Source organism: Athene cunicularia, assembly GCF_003259725.1.
Source record: "Athene cunicularia isolate RWA chromosome 4 unlocalized genomic scaffold, athCun1 chr4_part1, whole genome shotgun sequence".
Classification (NCBI taxonomy): domain Eukaryota; kingdom Metazoa; phylum Chordata; class Aves; order Strigiformes; family Strigidae; genus Athene; species Athene cunicularia.
In genome coordinates this window covers 19355936-19375610 of record NW_020799098.1, presented here as the reverse complement: position 1 = coordinate 19375610, position 19675 = coordinate 19355936, and the positions used below count along the sequence as shown (strand labels likewise).

The following is a 19675-nucleotide window of genomic DNA, read 5'->3' as shown; positions in this document are numbered from 1 at the left end:
TCCCCCAAACAGCCCAAAACCTTCAAAAGTCCACTTTAAAAAACAGTTACTTAAAAAACAAGATAAAGAGAGTAAGTCTAGTATTTGATTTTTGCAATGTCAAACAGCAACTTCAGAAGATTTATTTATTTTTTAATTACAGAATGGAGCACATGCATGTGGCCTGGTCCTCTTCACAAACACAAGGTACACTCGCTGTTCTGAAGGAAGATCAAGCATTTAGCAGCACTGTTCATTCAAAGAGCTGAGTTTTAATTCAGTTAAGACTCTAACAAGTAGTAGAGAAGAAGAAAACATTTTAGATTTCTGAACAGTTTCTAGTTTCTACTGCTTAGCACTATGTCATTCCTACAGAAATATATAAGTTAGCAAGGAATACGATTATACTGAAGCCTATGCACAACATACAATGCCACATCAGAATAAAAAAATATACTCTCTGCTGTAACTTTTCATTACAAAAATACCAGACAGAAAAGACAAACTTTCAGAAACAATCTCACAAAAACTATTCAGGCTGAAACATGCAAACATTTGACAAAACACACACACACACACACACACACACACACACACACAAATGTTGCACCAAGGACTGATGAACTACACAGATTGAAATACTGTGTTACTGAGGACAGATGTTATCAAAAGAGTTTTTAAAAGCATATATTTAAGTAACCATTGCTAAATGTTGTTGTTTAACTAGTCTTATGCTGATCCGCAAGCTTGCTGTTGGCCAGACTCTTAGAATTCAGCTCTACAGGAAGCTTCTGTACCCATTACTAGAACATGAAGTCCAAGAAGAAAAAAAAAATTCAGTCCTGAGTTTTGTTGTTTTCACATACAAGTTCATTTTATCTTAACAGTATCCAGAACTGAAAAGGTTAACTACAAACGCATCAGTTGGTATTTCTTTTCCTCCTCACCTATAAAAAACTGCAACTGGAAAAGCTCTCAAGGAAATTTAGTTCATATCGGACCACGTGCCAGACAAAAAATGGGTCAAATAAACGTACTCTAGAACACATACAGTCTTAGCGGAGAAGCAAAACTGAGTTCTAATGCACAACATCCTACTACGGCTGCTTGAGTAGGTACAGGATACACCATCTCAGCAGCCTGAAGTTAGATTAGTCTTGTCCCTTTACCAGTACAAAAGCCTATGTCAAGGATCCAGACTTGATTCCTGTTCTTCAGTTTCATCAGGTAGTTCTTCAACAGATGCACCACACACATTGTCCTGGTTATCTGCAGACTGATTTAGCTCATCAGGTTCCCCAGCTGCAATCTGAGTTGTTTCTTCTTCCTCTTCTTCCTCAACTTCCCCATCATCCTCTACATCCATCTCAAACACCCTTACGTGACGGAGGTTTGAACTTAGCTACAGAGACATTTAAGAAGTTTCTGTTAATAAATAAATAAAAGCACCAATACAATTTTAAATGTTAGCCAAAAGCTTTAAAAATAGCCTTTATCTTTGAAATGGAGGAGTCAAGGAAATTAGCAACTTCTTTATTGCTCTGTAGACTGAAAAATAAAGTAGATCTATTAACTTCTGTTAAAGTTTATCCATGTTGTGAGAGGTATGACTGTACTCTGAGACACTTATGACAGATTATGAGAGAATAATCTATTCATCCAAAAAAAAGTTTTGATAAATCTCACTAAATTATCAGAAACAGGTTATCACTCTCTCCAGTCATAGCATATGGTTTAATAGTTTACAGGCTTGCTCACAGATACTGTACTTACCACACAGGAAACTTTTCTAATGCCATTTACAGAAACATACTGAGCTTTCATATTCTCCAGCACTCTCCACTGATTCTCCAAGAAGACAGTACGTGTGGGTATCTCACCACTTTGCTCATCCAGCCTGCACACAGCAAGGAGAAAAGCACAAAGCTAGTACATAAGAAAATTCCAGTACTAAAAAAAAACCCTAGCCCATTTTTTTATGTCTAAGTTTTATTATATTGTATGCAACAAGCAGATAAGCATTTGAAACCATTGTAATGCTGCTACAGATACTCTAAAGCAAGGGATCCAACTGCGGAGGCACAGCATGTTTCAACTGAGGTTAAAAGGTGAGCAGGGAGTTGTAAAGTCTCATCTCCCCACAAGTATAACAGCTACAACAGGAGGATGAGGATGGTCTTCCTTCAGACCTCTCCTCTAAAAGAAGAGGAGTTTCTGAACAAAATCCTGGAGGCGATGCCTCCAAACATGGAAGTCTGGCCTCCATGACCTTCCAAAGATGTAACACTCCAGTTCACCTCCATTCATAGGGACTGCATAAAGGAACTCCCTGACTGACTATTACAGTGGCCAGGATTAGTTTGAACTTGCATTTAATATTTTTTTTTCATTCTTCAACAGACAATTTATTTGTGGCAAAAAAGAAAAAGATTACAGTTCAATATGGCTCTTTATTTTGAGGTAAAAATGTATCTTAAGCAATCCACCAGAGACACATAGGGAGGAAAAAGAAAAAGCAAGCGAGGCACAACTAAAAGATTGGATTCACCGCTTGAACTACACTAGCCTTTATGTGTGTGTGTGGAATTCCCTCAGATGATTTCCTCTCCCTATGCTAACACAGAGGCACCAATTCTGATGTTTCAAGGTTAAGTTGACAATAGTTGTAAGTGTGACTACCAGGGGAAAGATGAAGAAATATCTGTGTATCCTTATTACAAGGCAGAGGTATATGAGCAAATATGCTGAAAACATCCTAACTTCAAGTATCCCGACCAGCAAAGTTAGCATCCTCTAAAGAAAAGATTTCTGCTTCTACAGGGCATCTTCAATTGGTCCTCCCATTTCAAGAAAGCCATGTACACAGGTACTAATCAGTCTCAAAAAAGCAAAACCAACCCCAATCCAACCCACAAAACGGTTTAAGAAGCTTCCATCTCCCCACTCCACTCTCCCTGGCACAAGAGTTTTTGTGTTTAAAATGTTTACACACACACAAAGCATAAGTAATTGCACACAGTTAGAATATCTGCTTAATCTGCTTTTCAGTTCTGCATTTTCAGATGTGCTCAAAGTTTTTCAGTACCTTTTAGTAGAATCCCAGATGAATTCTCTATCTTGCTCCTCATCTGTGTATACTGAAGATAAAGGCAGCTGAGCCAAGACTCTCTCCTTCCCCTCTTGCTCCACACTCTCCTTCAGAACTACAGTTACAGTTTCATCATCATAGAAGTGTGCATCTAAACAACTGTAGGATCTATAGGAAAATAATTTAAAAAGCATCAGGAAATATAAGTGAACACAGCATTCAAGTTAAAATATTCAGTAGTTAACAGTGGCCTTCACTGTAAAGAATAAAAAAGGTCAGTTATGCAGCAAAGACACTGAAAGACAGCCATAACCATGGCAGGCTCCTGTATCATGATCAAGGATTCTGAAGGAAAAAAAAAAACAAAACACTAATTAACTAACAATCTTATTTTTAACCATTTCAGGAGAAATGTAAGAAACAATAAACACAAACATCAAAGATTTAGAAACACAACTGAGGTACTGGGGACAATCACATCTGACCTTTCTACATTGAAAGGATGAGCTTAGACTGCCACGCCTTCTAAAATGCCTTTATTCAGGTATATCAAGTTTCACTCCACCTTAAAGAACTTCACAGATGTAAGCAAGAGCTGTTTCCAGCTAGCTTTGTTTCTTGCACATGTGCTAAAGCTCTAGTTTTCAACTAAAAAACCCTAAAATTTATTTGACTTTAAGTGCAAAATAAGACTCTCACAATCCTGCAGCTTCATGCACTTGTGTTATTTCTTACAGCCTGACTCACCCAGGGACTGTAAGCTGGTCTGGTATCTGAAGTAGTGACTTGTAAGATAAAAGCCAAACAAACTACAATGCCCAAGGTTAATGTAAAATACACACTAGAAAACATGCTCTTCAATTTAGCAATCTGCAGTTCTGGAAGAAAAAACAAATATACTGACCTGGAGTCTGAGCTCTCATTTACACTGTTGTTCAAGAAGTTTCCAAACTCTACTGCAAGAATTCCATTACTGACTGACCTAGAAGAACAGTGTTCATTATCTCAGTGATAATTCCACTCATAGGGAATTCAGAATCTCTCATGGAAACTGTGGTAAGAGATGGTGTAAGTCTGTCTAAGCTTCGCACAATACATGGCTATATTCCCAAATTATATAACTGGTGGATGGGAACCTTTTGATCTCTTCCGCCCCTCAGCAAAATGTGACTAGCAGTCAAATGGGAAACTGCATTTGGCTTGTGAGATACAGTTCTTTGCTGAACTCTTGGCTCAATTACCCCAGTCTCAGGTCTGTTAGGTTACTTGTTACTCAAATCTACAGAAAACAAGTTTAGACTGTTTTAGATATCAATGAGGGACAAAATAGGATAGAAACTACACTACAAGGCTGTAATTTTGTTATCAGCAGCTCTCAACTGGAAACACAAAAGATAGTTTCATCATGTGTAAATGAAATGTGTAAATACATTCAGCAGTAAAACTGCTTTAAAAATTCCCACCCCATCACAGTTCATTATTCCCTCAAATTAAATGACACAGATTATGAAAATCAGTGTTTTACAGAAAGGAGTATTTTTTGTTGTTTTCTAAACCCAGGTCATTTCCAGTCATCTCACTGACAGAATGTATCTTAAACAGTTGTATCATCACAACTAAGCAGTGATAAACTGCATCTTGGACACAAACTTCTGAAGGTACACAAAATTACACCTCAAAGAGATGTATTCTGTTTGTTACACCTATGAATCCACCTCCCATTTTTTCTTAGAGTATTAAATTAAGAGGCTGCATGGGGTTTAATCAAAGAATATTTACAGTAAGACAGCATGATTCCCTGTCATTTTTCACAAGTTTGCACAAGCAATTAATTCTGTGGGAAGCAAAACTAAGGGAGCCTGATTTTCTTCCTAAGCCTAAAACCATCTTGGGTCTTGTGACTAGATTTTCTGAGTCTAATATAACACAAACTCCTGCTGCAGTTTCCTACTGCATTTCCAAATATCCTCCCTATTTTCTCCAGTATCCAAGAAAGATTGTATTCATGCTGCTCATTCCTTCTTTTTACAAAGAGATTAACACTGTAATTGTCTCTGTACGCACGTGCCCAAGATCACAAACCATTTTTCCCTCTTTTTGTCTTACCTGGAAGTATCAGTATGTCTCCTCAAAATGTGTATTTTAGAAATCGAATTTTCTAATATGGTGAAGAGAACATAATGTATATTGGATGTTTTGTCATTCCACCTGTAATGTGGGGGGAGGAAATGAAAATTTAGATCAAGTTTTAGTAACTGGTACATGACATAGAACAAGGAATAGCATACTTACAAAAATGGTAGTTTAAATAATTGAGGTGTGGAGTCTTCACTGAAAAGAAAAAAACAAACCAGTTTATAAAATGCTAGTGGAATTTTGTACAACTGAGCTTTAGGAATAAAGTTTAGGTAAAGAAATACCTTTGAGAAGTTTTGTAAAGAGTCATGCAGACTGCTTGATGCACTGACTTTCCAATCACATCCTAACAAATATAATGAAATAGGCAAAAAAATGCAGGCAGTTATTCCTAATCCTAGACAGTTTTAAGACAAAAACCTACAACTAACCAACAACACTTGAGTACATCTGAAAGAACAATCCACCAATATTTATGCTGGAATAAACATCCCCAATGCAAACACCACTGTCACCTGATATGCTTGCTTCGTGTTTCTTCATGATATATAGACTAACACTGCCAACACAGTTATGGAGCACATAGCACATACACCAAGCTAACTCACATTAAAAATAGATCCTAATGTGAGAACAGAAGACATGAAACAAAAATCCCCCATTACACTCTCCCTAGTCAAAGGTTTGCGACATCCTGGCAGTGGTGAAGCTGAGCTACATGGTACCACCTAAGTTGTAGGCACTCAAAGGCAAAGATTAAACCTACAGGCCTTACTGAGCATGACTACTATCTTCAGTTGACTGCTAACCCTAGAAGAAAGTTATATAAATTGAACTTACCGCTGGCTTTTGTAAACACTGATCAATGACCCCTTCCATTTGCCTTTTAACAAAATGCAGTGATTTCTCAGGATAGTAGGGAAACAGAAGTGGACTTTCTATAAAGAGATAAAAGTTCATTTAAAAAAATGCTTATATCTATATAAAAGTATACTATAGTTATTAAAGTGACAAATTGGAATGAGTCCAGTGGAAGGTCAATAGGATGGTCACAGGGCTAGAGCATATGATTTACATGAAGGAATTGAGAGGGCTGGGTTTGTTCAGCCTAGAGAAGTAAGGGCTAACAAGCAGGAACCCATTGGTCTCCAGCTGTCTAAAGGAAAAGTTACAGAAGACATTTCAAAGCTGCACACAGGGAAATGAGGTAATGTAACAGTCCTAAACTTCAGCAAGGGAAATCCCAATCAGGTATGAGGAAAGAAGTTTTCACAAGGACTGGTTAGTCACTGGAACAGGATGTCCAGAGAAGCTGCAGGGTTTCTATCCTTGCAGAAGACAGAGGACTTGACTGGATAAAGCCTGAGCAACACATCTTAGCTTCAAAACTAGCCCTGCTTGGTTGGATTAGGTGACTGCCTAAACTATTCCCTGATTACAAATTTTAACTCAGGTAACTAACTGTATTACAATATGAAACAAGTAAATGAATGAGAAACAGAGGCCTGCCTGCCCTTTCAGCTCTTCTTCACAACCCATTCAAAACTGCAAAGACGGAAGTGCGTTTAGCCAAGAGCTAGAAACACAGTTGTCATAAAATATCTTGTTTAAGCAAACAGTTTCCATATTTTAGTGGCTATGATTTGGCTTCAGAAGGAATGCTTTTTCTTATGAACTACTTTGTAAGAAGACATTTAGCTTTCTCACTACTTATTTTAAGTACATAACCTGTTTCTTTTCCAATTTTTACCTGGAAAAATGATAAAATTACATCAATCAACAAAGCAATGTAAAACACCAAAGAAGGCTAGAAAGCATTAATGACAGCAGCATTACTTGTGCTATAATCCTATAAACATCTCAGTACTTGCCAAATTAATACCAACAAAAACACTTACAAACCATCTCCACAATCATGGATCTTGGGTAATAATAGAAAAGACCAGTCAAGTAGCCTACACATTTAAAGTATCAAAAATATTTTCAAAGTATGTCTAAGAACACATTTTCCAAATACTACTTTTCCAAATGAAAATGCTACCACTTTGCCGCTTTTTATTGAATAGGTAGAAAAAGACAGCTATAGCAAATTCTATTACAAGACAGCTTATGCTGTACAATTTTTACAGTCTATGATTTCTAAAGTTAAACAATAATAATCTTCACCATCAATTTGTTATAGTCTCTTACTTCTTTTTCACCACTAATTAATAAAATAATCTCAGGCTCCAGTGAAAGAGAACAAGTTAGGACACTTGCCCCAGGTATGACCTAAGCGTAATTACTACTTCCTTGAACTGGAATTAAGGTCTCCTAAAACAGACATCTCCTGGGATTCCTTGCAAGCCAACGTTTCTGAGATGGGTACATAAAAGGTAGGAAACTCCTAATACCCCAAAATGGTAATTGACTGGGTAAGCAGCTACATTAAAACTGTACAGAAAAATAACAAGGTCTGTTTATTTTATTCTACTCCAATGAAGACCCATGATTAACACTACAGAAATAACTTGTGAGGATGAAAAACCAGATTACTCTTCTACGTTTGTTACATACTACATACATCCTTCATTCACTTTTTACTAAAGCAGATGTTACCTTTAAGATGAGTACTATTTTTAAGAAAGTTAAACCACTGGTTTCCCTCTGTATTAGGCGGCGATACAAGGTCATCATCTTCATCTTTCAAGTACTAGAAGAGAAACAGACATTTGTGAGACTGCATTTTAATACGGGACGTAAGAATTCACCTCCAACATTGCCCCTCAAGAGTCTATTAAAACATTTCTTAATTTAACATGCGCTAGTCTTAAAACTAATTCAACCCCTTCTAGAAACAGTAAGAAAAAATGAACTATTGTCTAAGATGGTAGTGACATTTCCATAAGAAACTGAATTTTAAATCAAATTTGAGCACATACGCTCTGAATTCCAATGATTAATGGCATAAAGACAACACGTTTCAGTTTTACATTACTAATGCTGGCTGTGAAGAAGTTTCAACTTTTTCCTTAAAATATAGCAAGTGTAAGGTAAAACTATGTTTTTAAACACTCCTTTTCCTAGTAATAGGGGAAAATAATTAAAATATTCTCCTTTACCATTACTGAAATGTACAACACAAAGCAAAAGGGACAGAGAAGAAAAGTGGGAAGAGCTTTTAAAAGCTTCTTCATCTAAGGGTTCTCCCATTTATTCCCTAGCTCTTTACCTGGCCAACTCTCTCCACATTGAAGTATTTTCCTTTACGGTTGTAAAGTTCTGGTGCCTGAAAAAGTAATGCAAACAAAACACCAAAAGTTAATTAGAAGTATGGTACAAAAAGATAATTGAATTATTTTTCAAGCTTTTTCAGATTCAATGCTTGGCAGTTGATACACAGTCAGATGCTGTACTTGGCAAACCAATATAACTTACCTCATTGAAGTGTTCAGTAAGAAAATCGGCAACAAACGTGATATCTTTTTGAGTCATCTAAAAGGAAAAAAATGGTGAGAAACGCAAAGGATAAGAAATACATTTCAGTGATCACAGAACACATGCTCTGTAGGCTGAACAAGCGCAGGGCAAGCGCTCCAGCCCTCCAACCTGCTTGGGAGCCCTTTGCTGAACTCACTCCAGTTTATTCATGTCTGTCTTGTATACGAGGGCCCTGAACTGGAGAAAGTATTCTAGATGCAATCTGATGAGTGCTAAATAAGGAAGGTAATGGTGTCCCTTGACCTCCTGGCCATGCTCCTGTTAGTACAGCCCTGGGCACTCTTGGCCGCCTTTGCTGCCAGGGCACACTGCTGGTTCATGCCTAACTTGCATCCACCAACATCCCCAAGCCCATCTCGGCACAGCTGCTCCCCAGCCAGTTGCGGCCCTGCTGTGCAACTGCAGGGGGTTACTCTTCCCCAAGACAGAACCTTTTGTGCCCTTGTTGAGCTTCAGGAGATCCTTATCTATCCATTCTATTTCTATTTCCCTCTGGAAGGCAACTCTGTCCTTGAGCATATTAACTAGTTCACCCAGTGTGATGGTGTCTGCAAATCTGATGCAGGTGTATTCCCTCTCCTCTACCAAGGCATTGGTAAAGATGTTAAAATCCCATTCTGGTTAACGTAGTCATTTAGAGCATGTAAAGAGCTGCTATAAACAGAGGTCTTGCACTCACATATAATGTACTAAAAAGAGTAGTTATTAATAAAGAAAAAGTAATTCATGAGACAGCATATTAGTGAGACTCTGCAGGCATAAACTCTCTCAAAAAATGACACAGGCATTATCCTTTAAGTTCTAGAACAAAAATAAACCTTTAATCTCATGGTCACATCAAGCAGAACACAGAGTATACCACCATTTACTAAGAAATGTTACTACTACCTTGTTCAGCTCTGGAAGCACATGATCTTCTGACATCCTCAACATGGCTGAGGGAAAAATTATATTCTTATTGCATTAATATTAATAGTTCTCCTAATATTCTTAATTTTCCATAGCAATGTAATAAGACACTGCTGATAAAATAGGAAAGATTAATTTGTCAGAAGCAAAAAAGCCTGGAATGAAGAATCACAAATTGAGATTAAAATTAAGCCTCACTTGCCCCGCTACCTTACAATACAAATCTTGAATAATTTTTATCTTTAATCTTTTCCAACTGCGCTGTGGCCTGTACAAGACTGAGGTAAGGTTATTATAAAAAGGGTTCATATATTATTCATGTACATAGAGTAGTAAATGGATATATATAAAATACATGGATACTGTCATGTCCAGAATCATGTGTTTTAAGGGAATTGCACAGAGTAGTTTTAAAATCAGTGAGGCTCAGATAAACAATTCTCTGTTTAGTTTCAACACAAGCAAACATAGTGAACATCTAAATAACCAAAGTTCTAACATTATACTAGGGAATTCTGATAGCTCCGCTTTCTGCAATTTTTAAAATTACTATATTCCTGTTAGTAAGTGCTAACACTGGATTTCTGGTGCTTTTACAGCATCTGGTAAGACTACTTATTTTTTCATAAAGTAGTTCTAAAAAGATTGGTTAAAAATTATAAACCTATTCCTAACCACTTTATAAAAACAAGCAGGCTAAAATACAGCGTTTAGCACTTCCTTCTAACATTTTAACTGCAGCTACACAGCTACAACTAGAGGTAGCTATTAAGTGCATCTGGACATTCAGAAACTGTTTACATCACAACCTTACAGCTAACTAGGTCTCCATAGGAGAAAACAGCAAGTGACAGAGTAACTGAGAGTTAAGACTATACTTAGAATTTGGTGTAAACTAAAGAAAGTCCTTTAATTTCTTCAAGTCAAGACCAGCAAATTGCTCATGAAGCAGACAACAGTTTGGAGTAACATTACAGGAAAAGTATATGCAATACCCACTGCATACACACTAAATTTAATTGAGAACTATCAAGTTTATGATCCGTTTAATATTATAATTATTCTTGTCTCATCAACTGTAACCTTTCATATGTCCAGAAATTTTCTATGATAGAAATAGTTGTTTATAACTAAGACTGGCTTAAATTACTTGCCAACATTTCAATGCTTACAGTATTTAACAGATACTGGATGCTTACTATATTATCAAGCTTACCAACATACAGCCATCGAAAAAATGCTTTGAAGTTTTTCATACTACTGTCGATAACTCTGAGCAAGAAACAAGAAAAGAAATTACTAGATCTAAAGGTCACAAGCTGCTCCAGGATTAAGTCCCATCTTTACTACAGAAAGGCCTGCAAGCATTATCAATTTTTTAAAAAAACACCCCATGCAACCTTCCAAGTTAAGACTATTGTTGGTGTATGAGTCTATGAGATGCAGTGAGGCAAGATAAAGGCACATTACCACCAGAGGAGTCTTGCCCTCCCAACCTCTCCTATTCCCAGTCACATGCTCCCCCTCAGATAAAAGGCTCAACAGGAATGTTTGTTAACTATCCAGACTTTATACTTACTGAAGCAGCTCATTTGCTTTCAGGATGAAAGAACCAACAGCAGTAATAGCCTCTGCAAAAAGAGCTAACCGTTATTATTAAGCTTTCAAAAGTGAAATTAGAATGGGTAAGGAGCGCGCACACTACCGTACCTTCAATTCCAGATGCGTCTAATCCCAGAGATTCATACTTTTGTTTCCATAAAGCCATTCCTTTCAATTCACTCAAGTGGTATAGCAGTGCCTCAGAACCACTAGAAAGGCAGAGCATAGTAGTATAATCTTCTAGTCACCCTTTGGAAAGCCACTGCTTCACTGCATGCAGTTTTCATCATTTAAATGTGCAAAGTGGAGAGCTTTATAAGGTAGTCTGGCACATAAGAGATTCTTATCAGTATTACTTCACAGAAAAGCAAGTATTGTCCTCAGGATTTTAACCACGCTAAGCTGGTGTGAGTATTTTGCATTTATCCTATAAACACACCAGGCAGTGATATACAGGCGATGTGTCATGGAGACTGTTCTAAATACTTCAACAGTCCTCCATTACCCAGAATTAAAATAGTATGTTTTGCCAAGATCATGGTCTCTGCACTGGCACACCTACATACAAAGAACCATCAATAGAGCATATTGTATTTTAGAAAAGCATATTAACATGCAATTTCATCTATAATTCATTGGACACTCTATGACTTACCTCTGCAAATGACTTATGACCAACTTTTGTATACTGGAATAGGAAGACTCTATGGACTGACCAAGTTTTTTTAAACCCTGTTAAAAAAGAAATACAAGCATATAATAATGTTCTGCTAACTTAACAGAACAGTGATTAAAAGATAATGAAACTATTTTAATATACTAAAAAAAATATTAACATACCTTTACTGTCAGTTGATTCATTAGTAACGCCTGAAGTTCCAGACTGAAGAGGGTGAGGGAGAGAACCAAATATGTGTTCACTTTATATTTCAGTATCAAATGCAAATGCATACTCAGATAAAACAACAGTAACTACCTTGCTTTGCCCCATAACAACAGCTGCATAAACTCATCCTGAACAGAAGTGGTTGTATTCTTTTCCTGTCAGTCAAAATGATTGAAATAGATTGGAGAAGAGATTAAATCCAGACTACCAAGTAATCTCACAAACACTTCAATTAATGGACATCAGAAAACCCACCCATATCCTTGAATGATGAAATCAGACTACTGACCACTGGAAATTTTCTAGTATTTTAAGTTATTTTCAAATGTATTACCCAGTAAAAGTTCTAAGCAATTTGCCATCACCAAGAACCTATTTAAAAAAAAAATGTGGTTCAGTTAACTTCTAGAAATGGTCAATGAACACAAAAATCTAAGCAAATCCAAGAGCATCTTAATCATGGCTGTTATACACGCTCTATTGAACTAGGCTGTAAGTGCTGGTGGGCTGTTATTTAACATTTACAGTATTAAGTTTATCAGACTAAAGTACAAAGAGCATGACCTTAAATACAAAGTAACTGATCAAAAGCTGTTGAAGCTGAAAACTATCACTGTTGAATAACTTAGAATAAATAAAGAAGCAGCATAATACAATTGTGCTTGATTGTACTCAGACAGCTTCAGCATCAGAGTGCCTGACACACAATAGCTTCCAGGTTGCCTCTGAACTTAGAGATAGTTACCTGGAGGCATTATGCTTAAACAACATTAAGATATGCAGTATGTTAACATGAACAGCAGAAATACAGCAAAAAATGTTTTTCCAAAAGAATGGTTAATACTACAGTACCTGTACAAACTTTGTTAGTCGTGAATCCATCTGCATCAGTATTTCTTCCCATGCTTCACACATGCACGTCAATGACAGCTTTATATACTGCAAGACAGATACAGACATTAGCATTATACCCTTTTCCCCACTTCAAAACACATGCAACGACTGGATGTTACAATACAAAGGGAAGATATACTGTAGATACTATATAAAATTTATTATCAAATTCCAAGTTAGAGCTCTACATTTACTTAAAACCACATTAAGCTAGAAAACATTTTACTTGCATTAAGAATATCAAAGCCTGTAGTAACTGTGACATTAGAAGGATATAGTAACACAACTGTACCTGTAACAGAGTTGAAATGTGAGTAAACTTCCGGGCCATTCGAGTTACCTCAGGTAAGTAACTTGATAATAGACTAGTGTCCAGCTATAACAAATGAAACAAGCAACAGTTAACAGACGATTTATCTTTTACAGAAACGAAAAGACAGGTTGGGAGAACCCAACCCACAGAAAAAGTGTCATCAACTCTTAAAGTTGATTTTAAGAGGGAAATACATTGAATGCAAAGGGGCAATAAATATTTTTGACAGATCTATAGAAACTCCTGATAACATTCCTCATTTTGGAGTTCTAACAGTAATATTTTTAAGGATGACTGTTCTGATAGACTGGATAATCAACAGTATTGCAGCTATGCAATTCTGTGTGCAGAATGAAGAAAATCTGAATAACTGTATTGAATAAATGAATGTTATGTTTAAAGTAATATTTTAAAAGAATGCCTCAGATGAGTCTCATCAGTGAAACTGCATGTTAGCATGATAAATCCAAGAGCTAAATAGGGGTGAATTTCAGAAAGGCTGGAAATAGTAGTTTGTGATTTTTCTGCAAATAATGGGAAAGAACAAAGCTACCAGAAAGTTAAAAGTAAAAATGATTTTTTAAATTTAAGAACATTTAAAAGTTACTTTACTTGCCTGAAAATATGTTATCTCTGCTTCTCTGTCCGAAGAGTCTTGTATCTCTGTAATAACTGACAGTGACTTCAAATCACTAGACAAACATAGTCCACGACAAGAACCTGCCACCTGAAGGATTCCAGTTTAAAAGTTAATTAAATACTTCATTTCCTCTAAGATGTATTTACTGCTCTAATATGTTCACATACAATGAAAGTTGCAGTCAACAACAAGTAAAAACAAAGTGGAATTTTCAGCTACTGTTCAGGAACAAAAGCACTCTTTTTAATGTGGATTCATGCTGAACTTTGTCTCATTTGAAACAAGATGTTAAAAATCACCAGTTAGAATGTCTTTACAACAATAACCATACAACCCAAACAAGAGAAACAACTATTCCTTTCTTTAAAACTCATCAACCCCATTCCACTTACGTGTAAGCACACCTATATACTTTTTTCATTCATTTGTAGTTTGGTATAATATGAAGAGAAAATACATTAAGAAATAGAACGCACCCCAGTTACTGTAGCAATCTTGAACATTCCATAAGCATAAATCTCAATAAATCCTGAGCTGCCACCAAGGACTAGAGCATTAAGCCTACAAAAATAGAAGAACATATTGATGAGCATACTGAAACAAATTCTTAATACTTAGATTCCATCCCTTTACTAAAGATCCTCTGAAGGATCACTGAACAAAATGAAACACTGAACGTGTCTACAATCCAAGAAATTTAAAAACAAAATATTAGCTTGGATTTCACTGATAAAACCTCCCTCTAACATTTGCAGAGAGAGTATCAATTACTAAATTAACTGAGAGAACAGGGGAAGAAAACACAATTTAGGCACAGAAGTCCTTCTTCACTAACTTTAAATCTTCCAGAAGAAAAACCTAAGTTTCTAGCAACAGCCCACCTCCCCATATAGGCTGCACAGCAGTCTTACAAAACTACTTCTGTATTCCTCTGAGTTTATCCTAACTAGGTGCAGAGTAACTCTGTCACAGTCACTCAGTAACACTCCTCAGCAAAACCTCAAAGGCAAAAAAGATCTGAAATAGATGCAAAGAACAGCCACAAGTAACAACAGCATCAAAAAAAAAACAGTTCAAAGAATAGGGTCTGTGTTTTGCTCATTTATGAAACTCAACTTGCTACAATGACCTGGGAAAAAGCTTCTCTGTGACCTCTCCCTCTTTGCCTATATTTAAAACATTAAACTTTGGACAGGGGTTGGCTTTTGCGGTCATACACCCATACATCTTCAGCTACACATTTGCTAACATTACACTGAGCAGTACTGCTCTCCAACATAAAAAATGTGAATGCTTTACATGTCCCCTTATAAAACAATAAAATTAAATGCAACTTCTGCCTGTTACACACCTAAATATATGTTAAAGGAGAATGCTTCCACTAAAGCCAAGACGTAAGTTTTTTTAACAAAACAGTATCTGAAAACCTTTTGGTTTGATTAATTGAAAGGATGAAGGAGCACAGAAGCCAGAATGCTCCTACACCACAGACAGCTGCCACACCGCTTTCCAGCAAGGAATTCCTACTGTAAGAAGAGGTATCAAGTCTTAAAAAGGAACAGCTGGTGATACTCAGATGCAAATTTTGAAGTAACAGGGATGATTCTCAGTGGTTGGACTGTAAGGAACAGTGAAAGAAAGCAATGGAAAAACAAGGCACAGACATTAAGCACCCTCCTCAAAAACGTACCACAAGCACTTCACAAAGTCTCACTCTGCTAAACTACACTTTCTCCAGTTGCTCCTTATGTGTCTCCTATTAAGAGATGCTTACTTTATTTTAAAGTAACCCTAATACAGCTGATTTCAAAGCTAATTTTAAGTTCAGCTTTGTCACACTCATGCAAACCCACAGGAATTCCACCATCTACAACAAGCATTCACAAATGTCTCCAAGATCAGCTTAAGTGACACATACAACATAGCATTTAAATGCACCCCAAGAAATCCTCTTCTAAGATATGGCACCACCAGCAGCTCCTCATAAAGTGCCTTATAATCCCTCTAAATTGAGGAGAAAAGGTGTAAACTGATGGAGTCTTTAATATATTATTTGTACTTTATATACATGAAAAAAGAGAGACATTCCTCATTTTTTTCTCCAGGACCCTTAAAAACAGATTATGAATAACTTAAAAATAAACTCACTTATCCATTATTTTATAGCATAAAAAAAAAACCAACACCAACCAAAAAACCCCACAACCCTCCACATACAGAATTTACCTTACATCACCCAGAAGCTTCATAATCTCATCTGACTTTTCTTCACTGAAAATATAAAACATATGATTGAGATTTATGTAGCTCGTCTCAATACCAGAAAACAAAACAAAAAAACAGAGAGAGATACAAGATGACAATTTCTTACCTGAAAATTTTTGCAGTGGTACTGTAACTGAAAACAAAATAATTATTCTCAATAAAAATGAGCAGACACATATAATTCAAAACATCTGTAGAGAGCATTAAAGATTAGTAACGAAAACAATGACAATAAACAACAAGCTGTATCTTCTCAAGCTTACTAGTATAATGCTTACTTTTTCGGTAGCGCTGGTAATTTAGGCAAAAGGAGATTTGATTCATCCTCAGCATTGTAAAAGGAAGTGAGAACACTGAAAAAGAAGTAGGACCGTCTTTACTACCCAAGCTGTAAAAAATGGGGGGGAAGAAAATTTCTTTCTAACTTCAAATTTACAGCATATACCCAACACGTCACATCTATTAGAGTTACAAATATCAGAGGGTAATCCCTTATGGGGCCTTAATAATTTATCAAATTAATAAAAGAAGTCCAAAAATATTTTTTTATTGCCACTGAAGGAAAATATAAAGTTTGTATCTGCTGGCCCAGTAGCTCGCCACCAAACTTCTCATCATTTGTAATACAGTTACTGACTGAGGCTTTCTGTTTAAACCCTGTGCAACTCTGCAGTACAATCGACCTATACCTCAAAAAACCTTCCCTCTAAAAAGACACATTACAGTGAGAGGAAGACTACAGTGCAATACTTAATACCACACCTTAGACATGCCAGAAGGATGAGATTCCCCATAAGGATGTAAGTCTAACCCCATCAGGAGAAGAATTCTACAGTGATTTAAGATACAGCTATTTTCTTCCTGTTTGAAGATTAGTACTTTCTAGAGGTGGAGGGAATCCCCAAGTCAGGTTCCTTTTTTTAAATAATTAAACCTCCCTTTTAAAAATGAAAGTTTTACTTAATTATAGTCTTGCACTGCAATAAGGTACATATCAGAGGTTTTTGTAAGACCACCGAAATAGGGACCACTATGTCCTCCAGCTCATAGGTGCTGCTGAGAATTGTCTAATGCTGCAGAGTTCCCAGTCACTAAGAGCAACCTGATCTCCTGGAGCAAGCACACCCACAACAGAATTGCCAGTGGGGTTGGCACCCCGTAAAGGCACATCGTGAAAGATGTAAGCACAAAGTCAATGATCCTGAAAACACAAGTGAAGAAAGAATACTTATTCTGACTAACAAAATAATAAACATAATAACATTATTATAATTAGTTGAATAAATTAATTGGTATTGAAGTAAACTGGATCAGAAGACAGGGTGTATAAGTTAACACACTAGATTAAGCAGCTCAAGAGGTGAGTGCTCGAGATCACGCTGAAATTTTTGTGTATAACTTAAAGAACCACAAGACTAAGAGATCAACACTGAAATTAAGCATATGAAGTATCTATTCTAACACAAATGAAAATGTCAGCCAAGTGGTAAAAAAAAGCCACAGCTATGTAATATTATTTTATATGACTGCTTGTAGCAAGTATAAATCATTAGTAGGGTGGAACTACATGGCCCATAATTTACTTCTTGGGATTTTCAGACTCACCTGCTTTCCTCAGTTACTTCCATCCAATGCATGTATGTAATAGATGAGTCCACAGAGAAGGAGTGCAAGCTTTCAGGTTTTTCTACATCACACAGAATAATCCGCCTGGTATCAGTAAGGCCAAAAGCCAAAACTAGAGAAAGATGAGTAAAATCTATAAATAATCAATGTGAAAAACTTCATCCTTTATACTAATTAGAAAATAAAAGTGTCTTCAAAGCCTACTACTGGACAGAATTTTGTCTATTTACAGTCCTTCTAAATTCTCATCTGAAATCTACTGATTAGGATAAAAGGTTGAACTCCTATCATATTTTAGGTAATAAATTTAAGTCAAAGGCCTGATTTCACAATTATTTATTTCCATGTTGAAGTGAACATGCCGAGCAGCTTTTGCATCCCCTTTTTTACTTTATTCATCCATAAAAAGAATATGGCAGGCATAGGCTTCTGTGCTTACTTCCTTGTAATCACAGGCAACTAGCTTAAAAGAAAGTTTCTTAAACTCCTCAGACTCCATCATCAAACAATACAGGTATTTTTACCCACAACTCATGGAAGATTGTTCCCACTTTCCCATCTCTAATGAATCAAAATTAACTGATTTCCAGCCTAGGTTTATTAAGCTACTAATTTCAACATTGTTTCTCTTGATAAGGGAAATTAATTTTTCTTCTTCTTTGGTGTATTATTCAAGCAATTTTAGCCTCTAAAGTCCAGCCTGTGATAAACAAGCGAAGCTCTTCAGTCAATCCTGATCAGACTGCCTCCTTCTGTCCCAATACATTTTGTAGTTCACACAAGAATATTCTGCTTAGTTAGGAACTTGAAGTTTTGCTATACCTTGAAAAGCAGTATTTTGGACATAAATCCTCCTTGCAAATCTTTTTTTGCAATTGCCTTATTAAAAGTAATAGATTTACACTGTTTAAACCTACATAAAATTAACCCACCCTTCAAACAGTTTGCTTGAAAATTTCCTTTATAGATAAAAGCATCATTATCACAACTTTCACTGATTCCCAATGGGATTTTTGTTGCATTGTTATCACCTCATACACTTGACATTACTTTTGCCATCTGGTCTCCAAGCAAGAGCAGTCACTTCTTTTCCTGTATTTTCATTTGGAGGCAAACTCCACACTCGTTGAAAGTTTGCAAGCCGATGAAGTAAAACCTACAAACATATTAAAGACAAAAATAAACCACATTCTCCTATTAAAACCAGACTGTAAATCAGCTCAATGAGCACTTTTTTTTTACCGTATCTTAATAGCTCCCCCAGTAGTTGATTCATTTCCGTGTCATTTTAGAGAGCAGTATACTGTTTATAGCAACACAGAGAAATAAGCTGGGCTTTGTATGACCCTAAAAGCCTGTAACCAACAGGGGCTACCCAGAGGCATTGTGTGTGCTTCTCCAGCACAGACAGCCTGAAAGCACAACAGCCTGTCTTCATGCGTGAGCGCATACAGCAGTTCCAGGAAAAAAAAAACAAAAAACAAACAAAATAAACTAAAACAAACTTGAAAATGTATTTATATTAAATAGGAAATTTCAGACGCTTTAAAATCCCACAGATGGAGGCGATAAAAGTATCATCGGTGAATCTGTCTGGAAAGTAGAACGTAAAAAAAGGAAGGGGCAATACGCATCGAGAAGCTCGGTGAAAGGTTTGCCACACCACAGTGCTCGGCCAAGCTGAGGAGCATCACGCCGGGGGCACCGGCAGCGGCGCCCCAGCGGCTCCCCGGGAGGCAGCGCTCTCCCGCTGGCGGCGGCCGCCTTCTCCCCTCGGTGTCCTTCCCGCCGGCCCCGCACTCACCTCCCCCGCCCTGTTGGCCAGGGCGATGAGGTCCCTCTTGGGGGACCAGGCCA

General features: G+C 36.8%; 1 protein-coding gene across 1 annotated transcript; it reads right to left on the bottom strand.

Annotated features, from left to right (window-relative positions):
* Nucleotides 1-106: 106 nt before the first annotated feature.
* On the bottom strand, nucleotides 107-19670 carry ANAPC4 (anaphase promoting complex subunit 4; the record flags this gene model as incomplete). Its single annotated transcript, XM_026846945.1, has 28 exons — nucleotides 107-1381; nucleotides 1753-1876; nucleotides 3065-3235; nucleotides 3972-4049; nucleotides 5174-5275; nucleotides 5360-5398; nucleotides 5488-5549; nucleotides 6044-6141; nucleotides 7802-7895; nucleotides 8415-8471; nucleotides 8621-8677; nucleotides 9572-9618; nucleotides 10809-10864; nucleotides 11172-11223; nucleotides 11303-11403; nucleotides 11850-11926; nucleotides 12035-12077; nucleotides 12171-12235; nucleotides 12933-13019; nucleotides 13267-13350; nucleotides 13904-14014; nucleotides 14404-14488; nucleotides 16154-16198; nucleotides 16299-16325; nucleotides 16471-16545; nucleotides 17798-17930; nucleotides 18869-18974; nucleotides 19623-19670. Coding segments are annotated over 28 exons (2340 nt in total), but the record flags the coding sequence as incomplete, so codon positions are not given.
* Nucleotides 19671-19675: the final 5 nt, after the last annotated feature.